The sequence below is a fragment of the Numenius arquata genome, chromosome W (assembly GCF_964106895.1).
Source record: "Numenius arquata chromosome W, bNumArq3.hap1.1, whole genome shotgun sequence".
Taxonomy (NCBI): Eukaryota; Metazoa; Chordata; class Aves; order Charadriiformes; family Scolopacidae; genus Numenius; species Numenius arquata.
In genome coordinates, this window is record NC_133615.1 from 19,018,575 (window position 1) to 19,036,711 (window position 18,137).

General features: G+C 42.6%; 1 protein-coding gene across 2 annotated transcripts in view; it reads right to left on the reverse strand.

The window, feature by feature from the left end:
* Positions 1–18,137, reverse strand: part of LOC141476658 (tubulin-specific chaperone A-like) — an 81,927-nt gene that overhangs the window by 26,897 nt on the left and 36,893 nt on the right. The window contains exons 2-3 of one of the 2 annotated variants that reach the window (XM_074165454.1): positions 3,924–4,029; positions 3,089–3,625 (exon numbers count right to left, since the gene is read on the reverse strand). In XM_074165454.1, coding sequence (XP_074021555.1) covers positions 3,503–3,625; positions 3,924–4,029 — 229 coding nt within the window. In that variant the 3' untranslated portion in view covers positions 3,089–3,502. Of the gene's footprint in view, positions 1–3,088; positions 3,626–3,923; positions 4,030–18,137 lie in introns of those variants that run through there. The other variant, XM_074165453.1, reaches the window with a different exon arrangement.

Below are 18,137 nucleotides of genomic sequence, written 5' to 3' on the forward strand. Positions count from 1 at the left end.
CAGCCAGAACCAATACATGAGCTAATGTTGGGGCCGTGCAGAACATCTGGAAGATCGATCAAGACTGATTTTGGAGCCCTTCTGAGCATGTCGCAGATCAAGCAAAACTTGATCAGAAATAAGACTATATTGCTTTAAGAATAAGGTTGTTTCGAGCTGGCCGGACAGAGGAAAAAAAAACAAAACAAAACATTGTGTGTGTCTGTGAAGGTCAGGCTGGAAAACCACCTGGAGGAGTGTGTGTAGAGAGATGTGGCTGAAAACAGTCGCATTCCGTGAGAACAAGAGTGCTCACCCTGTTTGGCAAAACAGCTCAGAAACTAGCTCTATATATAGCTTTGTGTATGTGAATAAAGTGTGCTTGTGCTTCTGCTTTTGCTGCTACTTCTGCTTATAGCATACAATTGCATCCTGATCAATCATCACCGCAAGCTAACTGGAGTATTTCTTTGATGCTAAATAGACATTTAGAAATGAAAAAGTTACAGAACATTACAATGTTCCTTTCAGCTAGAACTCCTCCAGTAACAAGATTAGCAGCTCATTCTCATCTTCAAAGATAATTTTCCAAAACAATATAAATTGTTTCCAAATGTTTTTCTTTTTAGCTGTTTCAGGAAATAATCTACCTCCCACTCAACAAAGCCAGAGAAATATTGCTGTTTTCACTAATACTTGGAGAAAAACTGTATTAGCAAGACTGTATGTACTCTTTGGCATGCAGATATTAAATTCTACGTTAAGTCCATTGGATTTTTAATTCATCTGGAAATGACATTACAGGAGAAATCAACTGGAACTGTAGGATAACTATTTAAAAAAAAATACTTATCATTTATCAGTAAAAATACTGACAGTTAACAAAAACTCCAGAGTAGATCTACAATCTCTCTGAGAGGAAATAAGGAGTAGATACCTCAGGCCCTTCCCACATTCACAAGCCTCAAGGTAAAAACATGAGATGGGAAAGGATGTTATTTATGTACAGGACAAATCAACAACCACAGAAATACAGAAAACTACTGGTTCCTATCATTAGTCTGCATTCATAAGCAACTACAGTGAAAAGTTTCTATTACAGATAAAATATATCGAGATCCATTAACAACTGTGTGGAAACTAAGGCTTCGCTACAAAAAAAATCCGCATGGAGGTACAACTGCATTATTTGCTGCTACCAGTCAGGGGTCTTCTCTACAGAAACTATATGCAGAACTTACACCTGATGATAGAATACATCAGAAGTCTTTCACTACTTTTTTTTTTTCTAACTTGTACAAACCTGTTTTGTATAAAATATTTTAGGTTTTATTAAAATTGTTTTCAATTTAGTATTTTATTAAAATATTTAACAACCCTTTTTCCTAAAAGTCTTGTGGTTGAAGATAGTGTGGTTTTGAGATATAAAATTTATTAAAATATTTTATTTCATAGTATTTTTCCCCCAAATACTGCTCATCATTTATTATGTTTTTTTCTGCCAATAAATTGTTATAAGCGTTCCCCTAAATTCTAAACTTTTCATCTGCCTTTTGTAGACAAAAAACAGATAGAGTGCGGGGTTTTTTGTTTGGGTGGTTTTTTTGTGGGTGAGGTTGTTTGTTGTTTTCATTTGGTTTTTTGTTTGTTGGTGTGGGGGTTTCTCTTTTTGTTTGTTTGTTTTTGTTTTTTAAATAAGCTGTAAGTGATGGGAAAGGAAGGGCTTCCCTGCCCCATAATGCTAGCGATTCTTTCCCTGGATACTACCTACCGCAAGTAGATCTCACCCAGCTTGGATTCAGCTGAAGTACATTAGTTGAGACACAGCAAGTAATGCAAATACAACATGCACCCAGGACAATGGTAATATATGGGGTCTTCAAGTTATATTCTCTTCAGAGTATACCAGCACTGCGAGCAAACTGTCCAACTGTCCTTGCTGTTAATGCTCCTCATTAAATTAGTCTTTCTGGACAGTGCAGGTGAAGGCTAGTATCTAACAACTGCCAACTACCCTAGTTGGTCACTGCCTCAGCTAGTTCTGGTTCACAGGAACCAGAAGGTGCCCAATTGTATAAGGAGTTAGGAGAAAAATATTGAGTCAAAGGGACTACAAAGGTTCTACAAAGGGATTGATCCCTCCTTACAGACCAGACACACCCTAAAGTCTACCTATGCTTTAGGAATGGCACTATTAATTTTAAAGTAAACTTTTCCTTAGACACTTCTGTACTGTTAAACCATATGTTCTACTGCAGAGCTGTAACTAGAAAGCTAAATGAGAATAGTAGTACATTAAGACGTAAGTAATGCTTTTAAGCACCCCTCCCTCAACTCTGGATTGATTTGTATATAAATATCTGATTTAGCTGATACCTCAGCTAAAATAAGTTAAAATTATTCTCATAGTCTCAAATGATTGAATTCATTCCCATCCCCCAAATGCTATTTTTCATTAGTGAAATAAAGTCTATAACCATATTTTTAAATAAAGTTATTCCGATTAGGAATTATTAATTAAAAGCAATTCTTAAGATGTGTAACTACAGATATTTTTCCTAAAGAACTTCTCAAAGCATTAACTCTGTCCAAAATGGTTGGGTTTTTATGAGCAAGCTCTCCTGGTATTATATAATTTTCTTTAGTGTAAGAAATTTGATCCTATGAAAAGTGTGCCCATTCTTTCTGAGCCTCCAAGTTCTTTATAACCTAAAATATGAACAACTTACAGAATGCAGAGTGATGTAAAAGAACAATATGTGAAGATGTCATTGGAGGAACTGATTGTTTTCAAAGTGGATTGGGCAATTTCTGAATGAATCAAGACTATTCTCTTTGAAGGCTTTTGTCATTCGTCTCTGAAAATACCTTCAAGTAGTGTGTAACATTTCATTTCACAGCAGAAGTTCCCAGCCTCTGCTGTTTTTGACTTTGATGTTATCTTGCCAGGTCAATGTGGAAATACCACAGTGCAGTCAAATAATCTGATGAATGGGAGACACTAAAAATGGGAATTGCATTCATTAGTTCTTGTTAGCACCAGCAGATCTTCAGAAATACTATTTCTGTAGGAACTTGGAGTCTCAGTAAGGCAGAAGACAGCTTAGCTCTATAAATACAACTCTTTATTTTCATACAAATTCTTTATTTGTATTTCTTTCTCATGGCATAATGAAAGCAAGACAGGACATGCACACATGAACAGAAATCTGAACTTATTTAAAAAGTTGTTTTAGTTTGTTCTAAATGGGCTTTCTCCTAGCTTGTTTTCATTTATTTTTATATTAGGATTTGTTTAACCTATTCTTCCATTGTTTGACAACAAAGATGGGAGAACAGTAGGTTTTATAACACAAAGTCACCAGACTATTGAAACAAGTGAAAATAATTTTAATTTACAGTTTCAGTTTCTGTGAAGATTTAAGAGAAAACATCTGGGAAATGCTTGGTAAAACATAGTTAAAAGATAACATATTTAGCTGAAAAAGAACATAAAGGCCAGTTAAACACAGACATGCCACACTTAGGTAAAGAATATAAATGAATCTCCCAAACCCAAGCCTTCTCTCAGTGACAAGGAAAGTTGACATCCTCCTTCCAAAGGGCATGTACCAACTGTCTGCAACAACTGTCTTCTATGGGGAACCTTCCAAGAAAAATTTAATCATACTGTAATAGTGACTCTAAACCACACTCATTGTTAGTGAGTGCTAGCCATCCTGACACCAAATGCTAAACAATCCAGTCTCCTTATAATTTAACAGTTCTGGAGGAAAGGAAGTTTCTACAAATGCATATTATTACTTCTGTAACTGATAGGATTTTAGTCTAGTACTTATATAACAGGAGTCTGAAAAAAGGTACAGGAGATTCTTTTATTTAAGGATGACTGATTAAATTAGAGCAAAGAAGGATTTTATAAAACAAGTTTTAGGATAGTTTACCTGCTTCTTAATTCCATAATCATCACATGCTTCAGCTTTCATTTTTTCAATCTTTTCTTCTTGCTGTTTTGCTTCTTTTTCGTACATAACTTTTTCTTTTGCCAGTCTGCAATTAAACCAAGTGATTGTGTTAATCTGGTTCTATTATGGTAAAAAGTTATGCCACTGAAAACAAACAAAAAAAAAACCTGAAAGCTGCAGCCCTATAAGATAATACACAGTTTTATAAAAAAAGGCTCTTAACCACTGCAAAAAACTGCATCTAGGAAATGCTGAATTTAGCTATAATTTATAATAATTCTTATAAGAATTATTTCAATTAAAATATTTTAAAAGATTCTGTGTGGGGTTATTCATGTAGAATATCCTAAAATAGCTATATACTGGTATTTCATTTCAAATACATAATAGAAACAGATAAGAAGCTGCCTTGTAGATCTGGATGACTGCTAATAAAGACAGTAGTGCAGAGGAGAAAGCTATCTCTCTAGCTCAAAAAAAGTTCTCTGATAGTTTTGTGAATGACCTATATTGGCTGTTATAGTCATGTGGCCTTTACTCTTTCCTATTCACTACTAAATAACACCAAAAAAATGACAGACATTCTTCTTAGTAGTAATTCTGGAAAAAAGTTATCATGTGTAAATGAAAAGAAAAACCACTTTCAGGTTCACAAACTCCCAACCTGGGCTGCAGAACAACACAATGGACCAGAATGTAACATAATGGTCTAACATGAAAAAAGAAAAGGTAGAAAGCAACAGACCAAGAACACAATAGTGTGCCTAGTCCCCATGGCTCCTACCGTTTGAAGATAATAACTATAATTGATCACTCCTGACACCATATGGATCGTGGCCACAGAGGGGGAGATACCAGGACCCCAAGATCTAGCAAGCTCTGGGGTTGCGTAACCATCGTCCGAGTTGGGCCGGAGTGGAAAAGTACCTGACCAAAGTCAATTGTCTCGGATCCTATAAGTAGCGATTCTAGTAAAGACCCTTTGAGCTCTTCTGGATCGCAGTGGGCTGTGGCCAGTAACTCCCCTGAGTTGAGATACCTCTCAGGCTGACACCTTGAGGCCAGGGCAGGAGAAGACCCTTCTCAAGCCTCAACTATCACCCGTTGAGGACCGCCAATGCATCATGAGTATTTACCCTAAATCTGAGAAAAGGAAATTTTAACTATAGGCTAGTCTCTCTCTCATCCATCTCTCCACCTATATGTTTTGAGATATATATTAGCTTTATGGAGGTGGATGCTCTTCTGTCCATCCGTTAATGCGTAGGACCTAAAAGCAGCACCTTTTGGCTCACTAGCATTGCCTGCTATTAAGAAATTCCCATAGACCTATATGTGTGTGTGCGCATGCACGCACTTATATGCTTTGCTTATATATATATCTCTCTAAGCATTAATTTGTGATTTGTACCTTTACTCATATGTGTATGTATTGATTTGGGATACCTTCTAGTAAGTTAGTGTGAATCTTGCCATCTTTGAATCCATAACTAAGTTGCCGTTCAGTTATTTTGTTTGCTCACCTTTTAAACCCCTAAACCAGTTAATGATTAAGTGCTGCGAAAATTCAACCTCTCAGTATGCCTTACATCATTAATAAATTTTGAATCGCTGCTAAATCATAACTGTGTCAAATATTTTCATCCGCGACAGCCTCATAGTCTTGTGTTCCCTAGAGTATTTTCTCCATTTACCTTGATGCTGGTTTGGGAGTTATAGACAAAAGTAACAGTTCTATAATTTACATTATAGCAATTTTCTTTATGGCCTTATTTTTCAAAGGGAAAGAATCCGTCTTTTAATCCTAATAATGGACCCATATTTGGGAGCAGGATGCTTTTTGCTAACAAGCATAGATTCAAGAGTAATGCAAGAAACTTTGAAGGTCAAAAGGGAATATTAAGGTAGTTTAGTCTGATGTCCTGCAGTAATTTTTACATTACAATTCTATTATCAGGCTTAATTATTTGCTATTATTGCAATTTTGCTGTTACATCTCCTACTTTGTCATGTATGTTCATTATGTATATGTTGGATTATATAATACTAGATTCGAACCAAAACATCTTTCAGGATCTGGAGAATGTTGAAGTAATTCCTGATTAGCTAATTCAAGACACAAACAAACATTGAGATGCTAGTGCAAACCTGAGAACATGCCAAGGAAAATCTTTCCCCAAACAAGAACAAGCCTATATTAGATCAGCCTATGTTAGATAAGATTGTTTAAGGAAAACTCAACAGCCAAAAGAACATGATCAGATCCAAGAAGCAAAGAATATTATACAAATGAAAAGAGAATAAAGGTCTTGTAGAGAGCTTCTTGGTCACGTTGTCTTGGTCACTTTCTTTGCTCACATCAGAGCAAATTAATTCCTAATTTGTCACAGTTAAGTGTTCTACTAGAAGTGCTGCTGAGGATGGACAGAACAGTACTGGGTTGATAAGAACCTTTTGTGAACTGAAGCCGCCACAAAAGCACCACTGAAGTAATATCTTGAGAAAAATTCCAAAGAGAATATGCTGATATTGCCACAGCAGGATTTCTCCCTGCTTTTGATAGAGTTTACATCATCAAAAATTGTTTTGCCAAAAGCAACACTCACCTGAACTGGTTTCAACTTCCATGGAATCACATCATCAGAGAGAGCCTTCAGCCTTATAAAGCAGCAGTGTGTAGAGCATGTAGTGTAGGTATCATCTAGGCCAGTTTCTACAAGTCAGCCAAGTACTAGCTTTGAAAAGAAGTACTAGGGAAAGACAGCAGCCTAATTACTACTAATAAAGATATTAAAACAGGGGCTAGTATTAGCATCATCAAATATTGATTTAATAGAGGACAAGTTAATTGTTTGATCAAGGTTGCTTGATTTAATTCCAGACAGTATTATTTGCTTTGCTATTTTTAGTTTCAAAAAAAAGTTAATTTTAATCAACCTGTGGGACAGCTGATCTTTTTGAATGAGAACAGAAAATTCCCTTGAGGAGCAGGAGGAAAGAGATATGATTAAAAGCAGTTTTTATGTTGATTCACTTACTAAAGTGTGTATGCCATCAAAACTAAAGGCAACTTGCATCGCTAAACCCAGTACTTTGAATTATTTTAATTTTTAGCTAGAACAAAAGGCACAATGTTTGTCACTACTTGTGTTTTCACGTTACGTTTTCACACTCGCATCTCCCTCTATGCACACTAACTTTTCAAACTGACCGCTATCCAACTTTGCTTACTTTTGTCAAAAGATAAAGGACTGCATGGGCAGGCCTAGTTTAGAACTAAGTTTTAACTTGATTTTTTGCCCACCTTTCTCAGATCTGGATGCTTAATAATTACATCCATATTTATCTACCTACTTCTATTTCTGTATTAATTGTACATTTCAGAAGCAGAACTTGAAATATTCTGCTTTCAAAACAGGTTTCATGTAATGTTTCCAGAAATATGAAACTGCTTTCTGTGATACTTTTTCCACTGCATTTTGTTCAGTAATCAGAATTGTTCCATTTATCATTCATAAGATTAGGATGCTGATATTAATACTATTAAGAAGTTTTGATCTGAAAACATTTTCTGTAGTAGATCCTTCCTCTAGATGCCATAAAACTATTTCTATTGAATACATAGCTTAGGAGATGCTAAATTAAAGCAAGCTATTGATTTCAAAAGGAAAGTGAAATTTCATAATGGAGCAATACTATCCCTTAATCACCTCCTCCTTAAAAATTTCAGCAGAATTCTACACAAAGATAGCCACATGATACTTTGTTCCTCTCTTCTTCCTTTATCCTTTGTCTAGAAGCAAGATTCTGGGTTGGGTTTGGTTTTTTTTGGGGAGGGAGTGGGTGGGTGAGGTTTTTTTTGTCCCCTCCCAGGTTAAAATGAATACTAAACCAGAATCTTTACATATGGTGGGATCATACACAGTGAACAGATTAAGAATAGCTCAGTAGGTACCAGAAAAAGCCAGACCATAACTTGTTGCATTTCAAGTACATGGGTCATTTATAGATGGAAAAACCTGCAGGCATAAAAACTACTACAGGCATAACTTTAGCAGATATTTTACAGTGTCATACAAAATATAAGCTACAGTAACTTTAACTTTTAACTGCAAGAATCCAAAATAAAAAACAGAAACAATGTAGATTACTTATCATAGTAATACTTGCCTGTGCTGGTTTTGGCTGGGATAGAATTAATTTTCTTCATAGTAGCTAGTATGGGGCTGTGTTTTGGATTTGTGCTGGAAACAGTGTTAACAAAAGCATCCCTGTATTATTATCGCTGAGCAGTGCTTACACAGAGTCAAGGCTTTTCTGCTCCTCATACTGCCCCGCCAGTGAGTAGGCTGGGAGGGCACAAGAAGGTGGGAGGGGACACATCTGGGACAGCTGACCTCAACTGACCAAAGGAATATTCCATACCATACGACGTCATGCTCAGCAATAAAACTATGGGGGAGGTTGGCGGGGGGGTGGGGGTACTGCTCAGGGACTGGCTAGGCATTGGTTGGTTGGTGGAATAACAAGGACTAAGAAATTCAACCTCTCAGCATTTTGTTTATATTTATTTATATTATAGTTAATCAATAATAACATACATGTAAGATGTATTCTGTATTATCAGAATAAATGCATTAATTTTGGTATACCCCAAGTTCAGGTTGAATATTCCATTCAGAAAAGTCTCTACAAAGCTCTATAAAGTATATTATAATGCAAAGGTATCACATCGATCAGCACAAAACTGACCTAAAAAAATAACTACAGCTTTGGTTCGATACTTCCAAAAAAGTCAACGTTGTCTCCCCTCAAACTCAAAAAGGTAGATGACGACATTTATTCTTTACAATGTATCACTTGGATAGACTCAGATATTGAGATGTATTTTATACTGTAATTATAGAGAGTGATAAGGTCTCCCCTCCCCGGGTCCTGCACTTGGATCACAACAAACCCGTGCAGTGCTACAGGCTTGGGGAAGTGTGGCTGGAAAGAGCTGCCTGGTGGAAAAGGACCTGGGGGTGTTGGTCAACATCCAGCTGAATATGAGCCAGCAGTGTGCCCAGGTGGCCAAGGCCAATAGCATCCTGGTGTGTATCAGAAATAGTGTGGCCAGCAGGACCAGGGAAGTGATCGTCTCTCTGTACTTGATACCGGTGAGGCCGCATCTTGAGTACTGTATTCATTTTTGGGCCCCTCACTACAAGAAAGACATTGAGGTGCTGGAGCATGTCCAAAGAAGGGCAACGAAGCTGGTGAGGGGTCTGGAGAACAAGTCTTATGAGGAGCAGCTGAGGAAACTGGGATTGTTTAGCCTAGAGAAAAGGAGGCTGAGGGGAGACCTTATCACTCTCTACAACTACCTGAAAGGAGGTTGTAAAGAGGTGGAGGTCGGTTTCTTTTCCCAAGTAACAAGCAATAGGACAAGAGAAAATGGCCTCAAGTTGCACCAGGGGAGGTTCAGATTGGCTATTAGGAGAAATTTCTTCACTGAAAGAGTTGAAACAGCCTGCCCAGGGAAGTGGTTGAGTCACCATCCCTGGAGGTATTTAAAAGACATGTAGATGTGGTGCTTCGGGACATGGTTTAGTAGTGGACTTGGCAGTGTTAGGTTTATGGTTAGACTCAATGATCTTAAGGGTCTTTTCCACCTAAATGATTATATGAAAACTGAAATTAGACTTCATGTAGTTGAAAACAAAGTTATCATTAGCTTTTTAACTTGAAATCATTCACAGAAGCCTGACGTGTGTGTACATTTCATGAATTCTTGGTGGAGATTTTTATGTTGTGTGCCAGAAGCACTGTATAAGCCAAGAATTTTTCCATACTCATTTGCTGTGTACAAAGTTTGTTTGTACAAAAATATAAAGCATTGCCAGAGTAATGGATGGAAGTACCAAAATAAACATTTGCTTTGCTCTTTTACTATGTCCCCAAACCTCTGACCCAAACCCATTTTTATCCCATGAACTGTTTTGTCAATGACATGCAATCAGAGGTATTACCTGAGACTCTACTCTTGTTGTGGTTTGGGCCTTTTCTATTTATAGAAGGGTGATATCAAATATACTCCAATTTCTGTCTCCATGTTTGTGACAGCTCTAAACTACAGCCAGTAGTATCACTAACTGCAAAATGTAGTGGTTCAGATCGTTTCTGCTCATTCTACTAATCTCCTGTCTTTACACCATTTATTTGATACTTTTCACAGAATCTTCATGGTTGGAAGGGACCTTTGAGATCGAGTCCAACCACAAAAACAAAAACCCACAAAAAAACCCCAACAAAACCCAACCAACCAAACAAAAAAAAAAACCCAAACCACCCACAACCACACACCACACCCACCCACAAACAGACACAAACCAACAATCTCGGGCACTAGAGCATGCCCTGAAGTGCCATGTCTACACGTTTTGTAAATACCTCCAGGGATGGCGACTCCACCACCTCCCTGGGCAGGCTGTTCCAGTGCCTGACCACTCTCTCAGTAAAGTAATTCTTCCTAATATCTAACCTAAACCTCCCCTGCCGCAACTTCAGACCATTTCCCCTGGTCCTGTCATTATTCGCTATCCTGTCATTATTCATTATGCAGTCCAACCCCCCTGCCAAAGCAGGTCCACCTAGAGCAGGCTGCACAAGAATATGTCCAGGCGGGTTTTGAATGTCTCCAGAGATGGAGACTCCACCACCTCCCTGGGCAGCCTGTTCCAGTGCTATGCCACCCTCAACATAAAGAAGCTCCTCCTCATGTTTAGGTGGAACTTCTTATGTTCAAGTTTGTGCCCATTTCCTCATCCTGTCCCTAGGCACCACTGAAAAAAGACTGGCCCCATCCTCTAGACACCCACCCTTGAAGTATTTATAAGCACTGATTAGATCCCCCCTCAGTCTTCTCTTCTCCAGACTAAAAAGACCCAAGTCCCTCAGCCTTTCCTCATAACAGAGATGCTCCAGGCCCCTAATCATCTTTGTGGTCCTCTGCTGTACCATCTCCAGCAGTTCCCTGTCCTTGAACTGAAAAGCCCAGAACTGGACACAATTCTCCAGACAGGGCCTCACCAGGGCAGAGTAGAGGGGCGGGATAACCTCCCTCGATCTGCTGGTCACATTTATCCTGATGTAGTACACCTCTCCTCGTTGGCTCCTCCACCAGCTGAGTTAAGAAGTTATCAGTACACTGGAGGAACCTCCTGGACTGTACATGCCTGGATGTATAGCCTTCCCAGCAGATATCAGGGTGATTGAAGTCCCCCATGAGAACCAAGGCCTGCGACTGCAAGGCTACTTTGAGCTGACTGTAAAAGGCCTCATCAACTTCCCCATCCTGATCAGGTGGCCTGTAATAAACACCCACAACAGTGTCCCTCATATTGGCCTGCCCCTTAATCCTCACCCACAAGCTCTCAACTCTCTCTTCATCTGACCCCAGGGAGAGCTTTAGGGACATCTCCTCACTCTCTATCCATTCCTTAACATAGAGGGCAACACCTCCACCCCTCCTTCCTCACCTGTCCCTTCTGAACAGCTTGTAGCCCTCAATAGCCACACTCCAGTCATAGGATTCATCCCACCAGGGTTCAGTGATGGCCACTATATCATATCTTTCCAGGAGCACAGTAGTTTCCAACTCCTCCTGTTTGTTGCCCATGCTGTGTGCATTTGTGTAGAGGCACTTCAGCTGGGCTGTTGGCTGTGCTGCCTTCTTAAGGGTACACCCCTTGAGGTGTCTCACAGGTGTTTCCCTGTTGACTTCAACTACCTCAGGAGCTTCTGGCTCATCTCCATAAGACTGACTGCAGTGCAGTGTCACCAGCATGGGTCAGGGAGCCAGGCTGAAGGCCCTTACTAGCACCCTGTCCCTCTAACCCTGATGTGGTACCCCACAGCTTGTCCCAGACAAGCCTGATATTATTCCCCCCCTCCCCCTTCACATCTAGTTTAAAGCCCTGTCAATCAACCCCGCAATCATTTGTGCAAGAACCCTCTTCCCCCTTTGAGAGAGGTGCCTCCCTTGACCTGCTGGCCACACTTCTTCTGATGCAGCCCAGGATGCAGTTGGCTTTCTGGGCTGCTAGTGCGCATTGCCAGCTCATCCACAAGCACTCTTAAGTCCTTCTCCTCAGGGCTGCTGTCCAGCCATTCTCCAACCAACCTGTATCTATGCCTGCGATTGCCACATCCCAGGTGCAGGACCACGCACTTGGCTTGGTTGAACTTCATGCTATTTGCACAGGCCCACCTCTCAAGCCTGTCCAGGTCCCTCTGGATGGCATCCCTTACCTCCAGCGTGTCGACCACGTCACACAGCTTGGTGTCGTCAGCAAACTTGTTGAGGGTGCACTCTATCCCACTGTCCATGTCTCTGACAAAGATGTTGAACAGCACTGGTCCCAGTACTGACCCCTGAGGAACACCACTCATCACTGGCCGCCACTTGGACATTGAGCCCTTGACCACAACCCTTTGAGTGCGGCCATCCAGCCAGTTCCTTATCCACCAAGTGGTCCATCCATCAAATCCATGACTTTCCAGTTTTGAGACCAGGATGTCATGTGGGACAGTGTCAAACGCTTTGCATAAATCCAAGTAGATGATGTCTGTTGCTCTGCCCTTGTCTACCAATCCTGTAGCAGCATCATAGAAGTCCACCAAATTTGTCAGGCACGATTTGCCCTTGGTGAAGCCATGTTGGCTGTCACCAATCACCTCCTTATTTTCCATGTGCCTTAGCAGAGATTCCAGGAGGATCTGCTCCATGATCTTTCCAGGCACAGAGGTGAGACTGGCAGGCCTGTAGTTCCCTGGGTCTTCCTTTTTTCCCTTTTTGAAAATGGGGGTTATGTTTCCCCTTTTCCAGTCAGCGGGAACTTCACCAGACTGCCATGGCTTCTCAAATATAATGGAAAGTGTCTTGGCAACTTCATCCGCCAGCTCCCTCTGCACAGCCCTCTCCTGTGCTTTTAAGAGTTTCTCCTTGAAGTATGACCAGCCTTCCTGGGCACCTTTGCCCTTCAGGACTATCTCCCAAGGGACACTCTCAACCATGCTCCTAAACAGGCCAGAGTCTGCCCTTCGGAAGTCCGAGGGGGCAGTTCTGCTGGCTCCCTGTCTTGCTTCTGCAAGAACTGAAAACTCTATGATTTCATGATCACTCTGCCCAAGATGACCTCCAACCTTTACATCCCCCACAAGACCTTCTCTGTTAACAAGCAGCAGGTCAAGTAGGGCACTTTCCCTGGTTGGCTCTCTCACCAGCTGTGTTAGGAAGTTGTCTTCCACACACTCCAGGAACCTCCGGGACTGTTCCCTCTCTGCTGTGTTATATTTCCAGCAGATATCTGGGAAGTCGAAGTCCCCCACGAGAACAAGGGTGAGCGATCACAAGACCTCTGCCAGCTGCTTATAGAATATTTCATCAACCTCTACATCCTGGTTGGGTGGTCTGTAACTAACTCCCACCATAATGTCTGCCTTCTTGGCCTTCCCCTTGATTCTTACCCATAAACACTCAACACTGTCATTCACATTGTTAAGTTCTAGGCATTCAAAACTGTCCCTAACATAAAGGGCCACCCCACTGTCTCTCCTTCCTTGCCTATCCCTTCTGAAAAGTTGGTAGCCATTGATCGCAGCACTCCAGTTGTGCAAGTCTTCCCAGCACGTTTCTGTGATGGCAACTATATCATAGTTTTCCTGCTGTACAATGGCCTCCAGCTCCTCCTTTTTTTTTGCCCATACTACATGCATTCATGTCGATGCACTTTAGCTGGGCTAATTGTCCTGCCACTTTTTTGGGGGGACAAGACCTAATTCCCACCTGACTGTGCTCAGACCCTTCTGTAGTTGCCAACCTATTACTACCCCTCATGTCTTTACTACTGCATGGATCACCATCCCCCACCTCCACTGAGACAAAGGACTGCAAGACCTTGCTAGTACTTTTACCCACAAGCATTGGCATGCTGTTCCCAGGCTCCACTTTAGTAATCCCAGTTTCATCCCCATCCCCCTTCAAACCTAGTTTAAAGCCCTTTCAATGAGCCCTGCTAACTCTTGTCCCAGGATCCTTCTTCCCCTTCTGGTTAGGCTTTCCCCATCTGTTGCCAGCAGGCCTGGTGTCCTGTAGATCAACCCGTGATCAAAGAAACCTAAGTTCTGCCGGTTGCACCAGTCTCCCAGCCAGGAGTTAATCTGCTGGCTCTTCCTGTTTATCCCCTCGTCAATCCCTGCAACTGGTGGGATAGAGGAGAACACTACTTGTGCTCCTCATCCCTTAACCAGCCATCCCAGGGCCCTAAAGTCTCTCTTCATTGCCCTTAGACTTCTGGTTGCTACCTCATCACCACCTACTTGAAATATCAGTAATGGGTAGTAATCCAAGGGCCGAACCAGGGTAGGGAGATTTCTCTTTATATCCTTAATCCTGGCCCCAGGGAGACAGCTGACTTCCCTGTGGGATGGGTCTGGTCGACAAATGGGGCCCTCTGTTCCCCTCAGAAGGGAGTCACCCACCACAATTACCTTCCTTTTTTTCTTAATTGAGGAAGTCCTAAGGCATGGGGGTGAGTGACTAGCCCTGGGTGACTCACTGGATGGATCTTCCTCTCTATCCTCATTTACCTGGCCCTCAATTTCCAAAGCCCCATACCTATTGTGCAAGGGCAACTGGGAAGGTGAGGGGGACCAGGAGGGGTTTCGCTTGCCCCTCCAAGGAGGGGCGTGTCTCCATTCCCCCCTGTCCCTTAAGTCCCTTCCTTCTGCCTGGTGACAGGAGGGAAGGGTATCATCTACTTCATGTAGAGCCTCTACCCGCTGCCTTTGCCTCAGGGTATGGCTCCACCAATCTATTTCACTTTCGCGTTCTCTGTTACTTCTTAATCTTTCTACCTCCTCCCTCAGTTCGACCACCTGCCTGAGCAGATCATTTATTTGATCACACTGCACACAGGCAGCGTCTCTGGCTCCCTCGGGTACCAGTGCCAGGCTCATGCATTCACTGCAGCCGGAGACCTGCACAGCTGCGTGTTTGCACAGCAGCTCAGTCTGAGTTCCCACATTCTTTCTTGCAGTGGATTTTGGCTGTGCGGTGGCCATGTTCTTCTGTAGCGCCGGGAGGGGACCAATCACTGCTGGCTGCTTCCCGTGCACCCTGCGCACGTGAGCTTGTACGCTGATGTTCCTCCCCTTGCGCTCACCACGCGCGCCCGGCATGCGCTCAGTAGGCTAGCCCCTTTTAAATTTGCCACGGCTCGCCCAGCACGCCCCCAGCCATGTCAGCCTCATGGCTCCCTCACGAGATTCCCGACTCGTTTCAGGCCTCTCCGTTCTCCCTCGGCTTCTCCGTGTCTCCGGGAAGCCCCCTCTCTGTCTCAATCTAGCTCAATTTCAAAAACACAGTACTCACCGCTGTTGCTCTCCACGTGGTCTCATCTACTCTGGCAAGGGCAGAAGACATAGCTTTCTGCGTCTTTTGGTTAGAGACCATGCCTGAACTCCCCTCTTGAGCTTCCCGAACACTTCTCATGCAAACTGCCGTGCCGCGCTCCTGGTTGCTCACACTCCCTGGAGCTGCCTTTAAAGGGGGCAGGGCTGGCCGCTGCTGCAGGCTTCACCCCTGCCTCATCAGCCACCCTCGCACGAGCTGCCAGCTTCCTGCCGCTGCTCTCACCTCTCCCGGCCTCAGAGAAGCTCGGGAAAAGGCCCTTTTCGCCACGATCGCAGCACTCCGCTGAGGACATGCCAGCACCGGAGATGTTTGTCTCGGCAACTGAAACTTGGTAAAAGTATTTTAAGCCAGTGATAAATATCTGGGTTTGTTCAAGAGACAACACAAAAAGTTTGTAATTCTTACCACTGTATGTATTTTACATAAAATTAGTATTTATTTTGCACATTCCTCTTTCACAACTTACCTTGAGGCTTGTCGCGGGCGGAGTGATTAACTTCACTCGTAAGAGAGAAGTAGTGAAATATTTATTAAGGTGAAACAGTGATTTTAATAAAATCAGTAGTAAATGCAACAGTGTTTTACGAGATTCGATGGCAAGGTACACTCGATTATTTACTGCACAGAGGACAGGGTCAGACAAGCTGTCAGGGAGACCCTCCCGTTGAGTCACGAGGTTCAGAAAGGACCCCCTTGCTTTCTAAACTCCTTCTCAGAGAGGAGTCTAGGTGCGGCTGGATCCAATCCTAGTCCCAGACTTGGTCAACAGTTTATGTCTAAAGGATTATATATGCACAATCAACCCTTTATATTACTTACCTTAGATGTCAAAGTTTAGCATGCTATTAGTCACTTACCGAGAATCTGTTGCAGCAAGGAATCTCTCAACCTCGAGGAGTAGAACCTTAAGCAAGCGTTCTCACAAAAGGGGAGATCCTGGCATGCAGCCTGCTGCCATACAGGAGAGCTCAAAGGGCTCTTGGGCTGTTCACTATTTATAAAATAAGATAATTGACCTATAGTCATATTCTCATGGGAACAAAATATCTAGGTCCCCACTCCAAACAGTGTTATGGCTGCGTTGTCAGCCTTCCCCCAAAGTCCAGGTGCAACTTATCGCAACTGATGTTGTGGTGGCCATGGCCAGAGCAGGAGCCGGTGAGGGGGAAGAAGAAGAGGGGGAAAAACAGGGAGAGCACACCGCCACAAGGCTACAGAGGCTAAAGAAATTAGGTTCCCATTTCCTCCCTTTCTGCTCACCTTCAGACCAGGGCATGCATTGTGCAGAATGCTGATGTTCAAAGACAGCAAGTCAAGAATATGGAATTTCTTAATACACAGGCATGACATTTTGAACTTAACTATTCCAGGCTATTTCCGCTTGTACACACAGGTATTCTGGGTGACACAGTAGTCAAACAGAATCTCCTTTAGCAATTTATCTTATTTAAAAAAAAATAAATAAAAAAATCACATACTTGCAGTGTGATTTAAGCATTTTTTATAGAATCATAGAATTATCTAGGTTGGAAGGGACCTTTAAGATCATCTAGTCCAACCATCAACCTAACTCTGATAAAAAAAAAAAAACACACAAACAAAAAACCCCACATTACTAAACCATGTCTCTAAGCACCATGTCAACGCTTCTTTTGAACACCTCCAGGGATGGTGCCTCAACCACCTCCCTGGGCAGCCCATTCCAATGCTTAATAACCCTTTCAGTGTAAAAATTTTTCCTAATATCCAATCTGAACCTCCCCTGGCACAGCTTGAGGCCATTTCCTCTTGCCCTATCACCTGTGACTTGGGAGAAGAGACCAACCCCCACCTCTCTACAACCTCCTTTCAGGTAGTTGTAGAGAGCAATAAGGTCTCCCCTCAGCCTCCTTTTCTCTAGGCTGAACAACTCCAGTTCCCCCAGCCTCTCCTCATAAGACTTACCCTCCAGACCCCTCACCAGCTTTGTTGCCCTTCTCTGGACCTGCTCCAGCACCTCAATGTCTTTTTTTGTAGTAAGGGGCCCAAAACTGGACACAGTACTCGAGGTGGGGCCTCACCAGTGCCCAGTACAGGGGGACGATCACCTCCTGAGTCCTACTCACCACGCTGTTCCTGATACAGGCCAGGATGCTGTTGGCTTTCTTGGCTACCTGGGCACACTGCTGGCTCATGTTCAGCTGACAGTCGACCAACACCCCCATGTCCTTTTCTGCCAGGCAGCTCTCCAGCCACTCTTCCCCAAGCCTGTAGCACTGCATGGGGTTGTTGTGACCCAAGTGCAGGAAACTGCATATTCTTGCTAGAGGTTAACATTTAATTTACTATGCTCACATAGAGTCATAGAAAGGTTTGGGTTGGAAGGGACCTTAAAGGTCATCGAGTTCCAACCCCCTTGCCATGGGCAGGGACACCTCCCACTAGACCAGGTTGCTCAAAACCCCATCCATCCATCAAATCCGTGCCTCTCCAGTTTAGAGACCAGGATTTCCTGTGGGACAGTGTCAAACGCTTTGCATAAGTCCAGGTAGCTGACATCTGTTGCTCTCCCCTTATCTACCAATGCTGTAGCGCCATCGTGTAGAAGGCCACCAAATTTGTCAGGCAAATGATCTTCACTTAAAAAAAAAAAAAAAAAAAAGTCTTACTCATTCTGACCTAAATCACCTGAGCAGGCAGCAAGCAAGGCAGCAAACAAACAAGCCACTCCAAAAGCTCCCACTACTTTCATCACA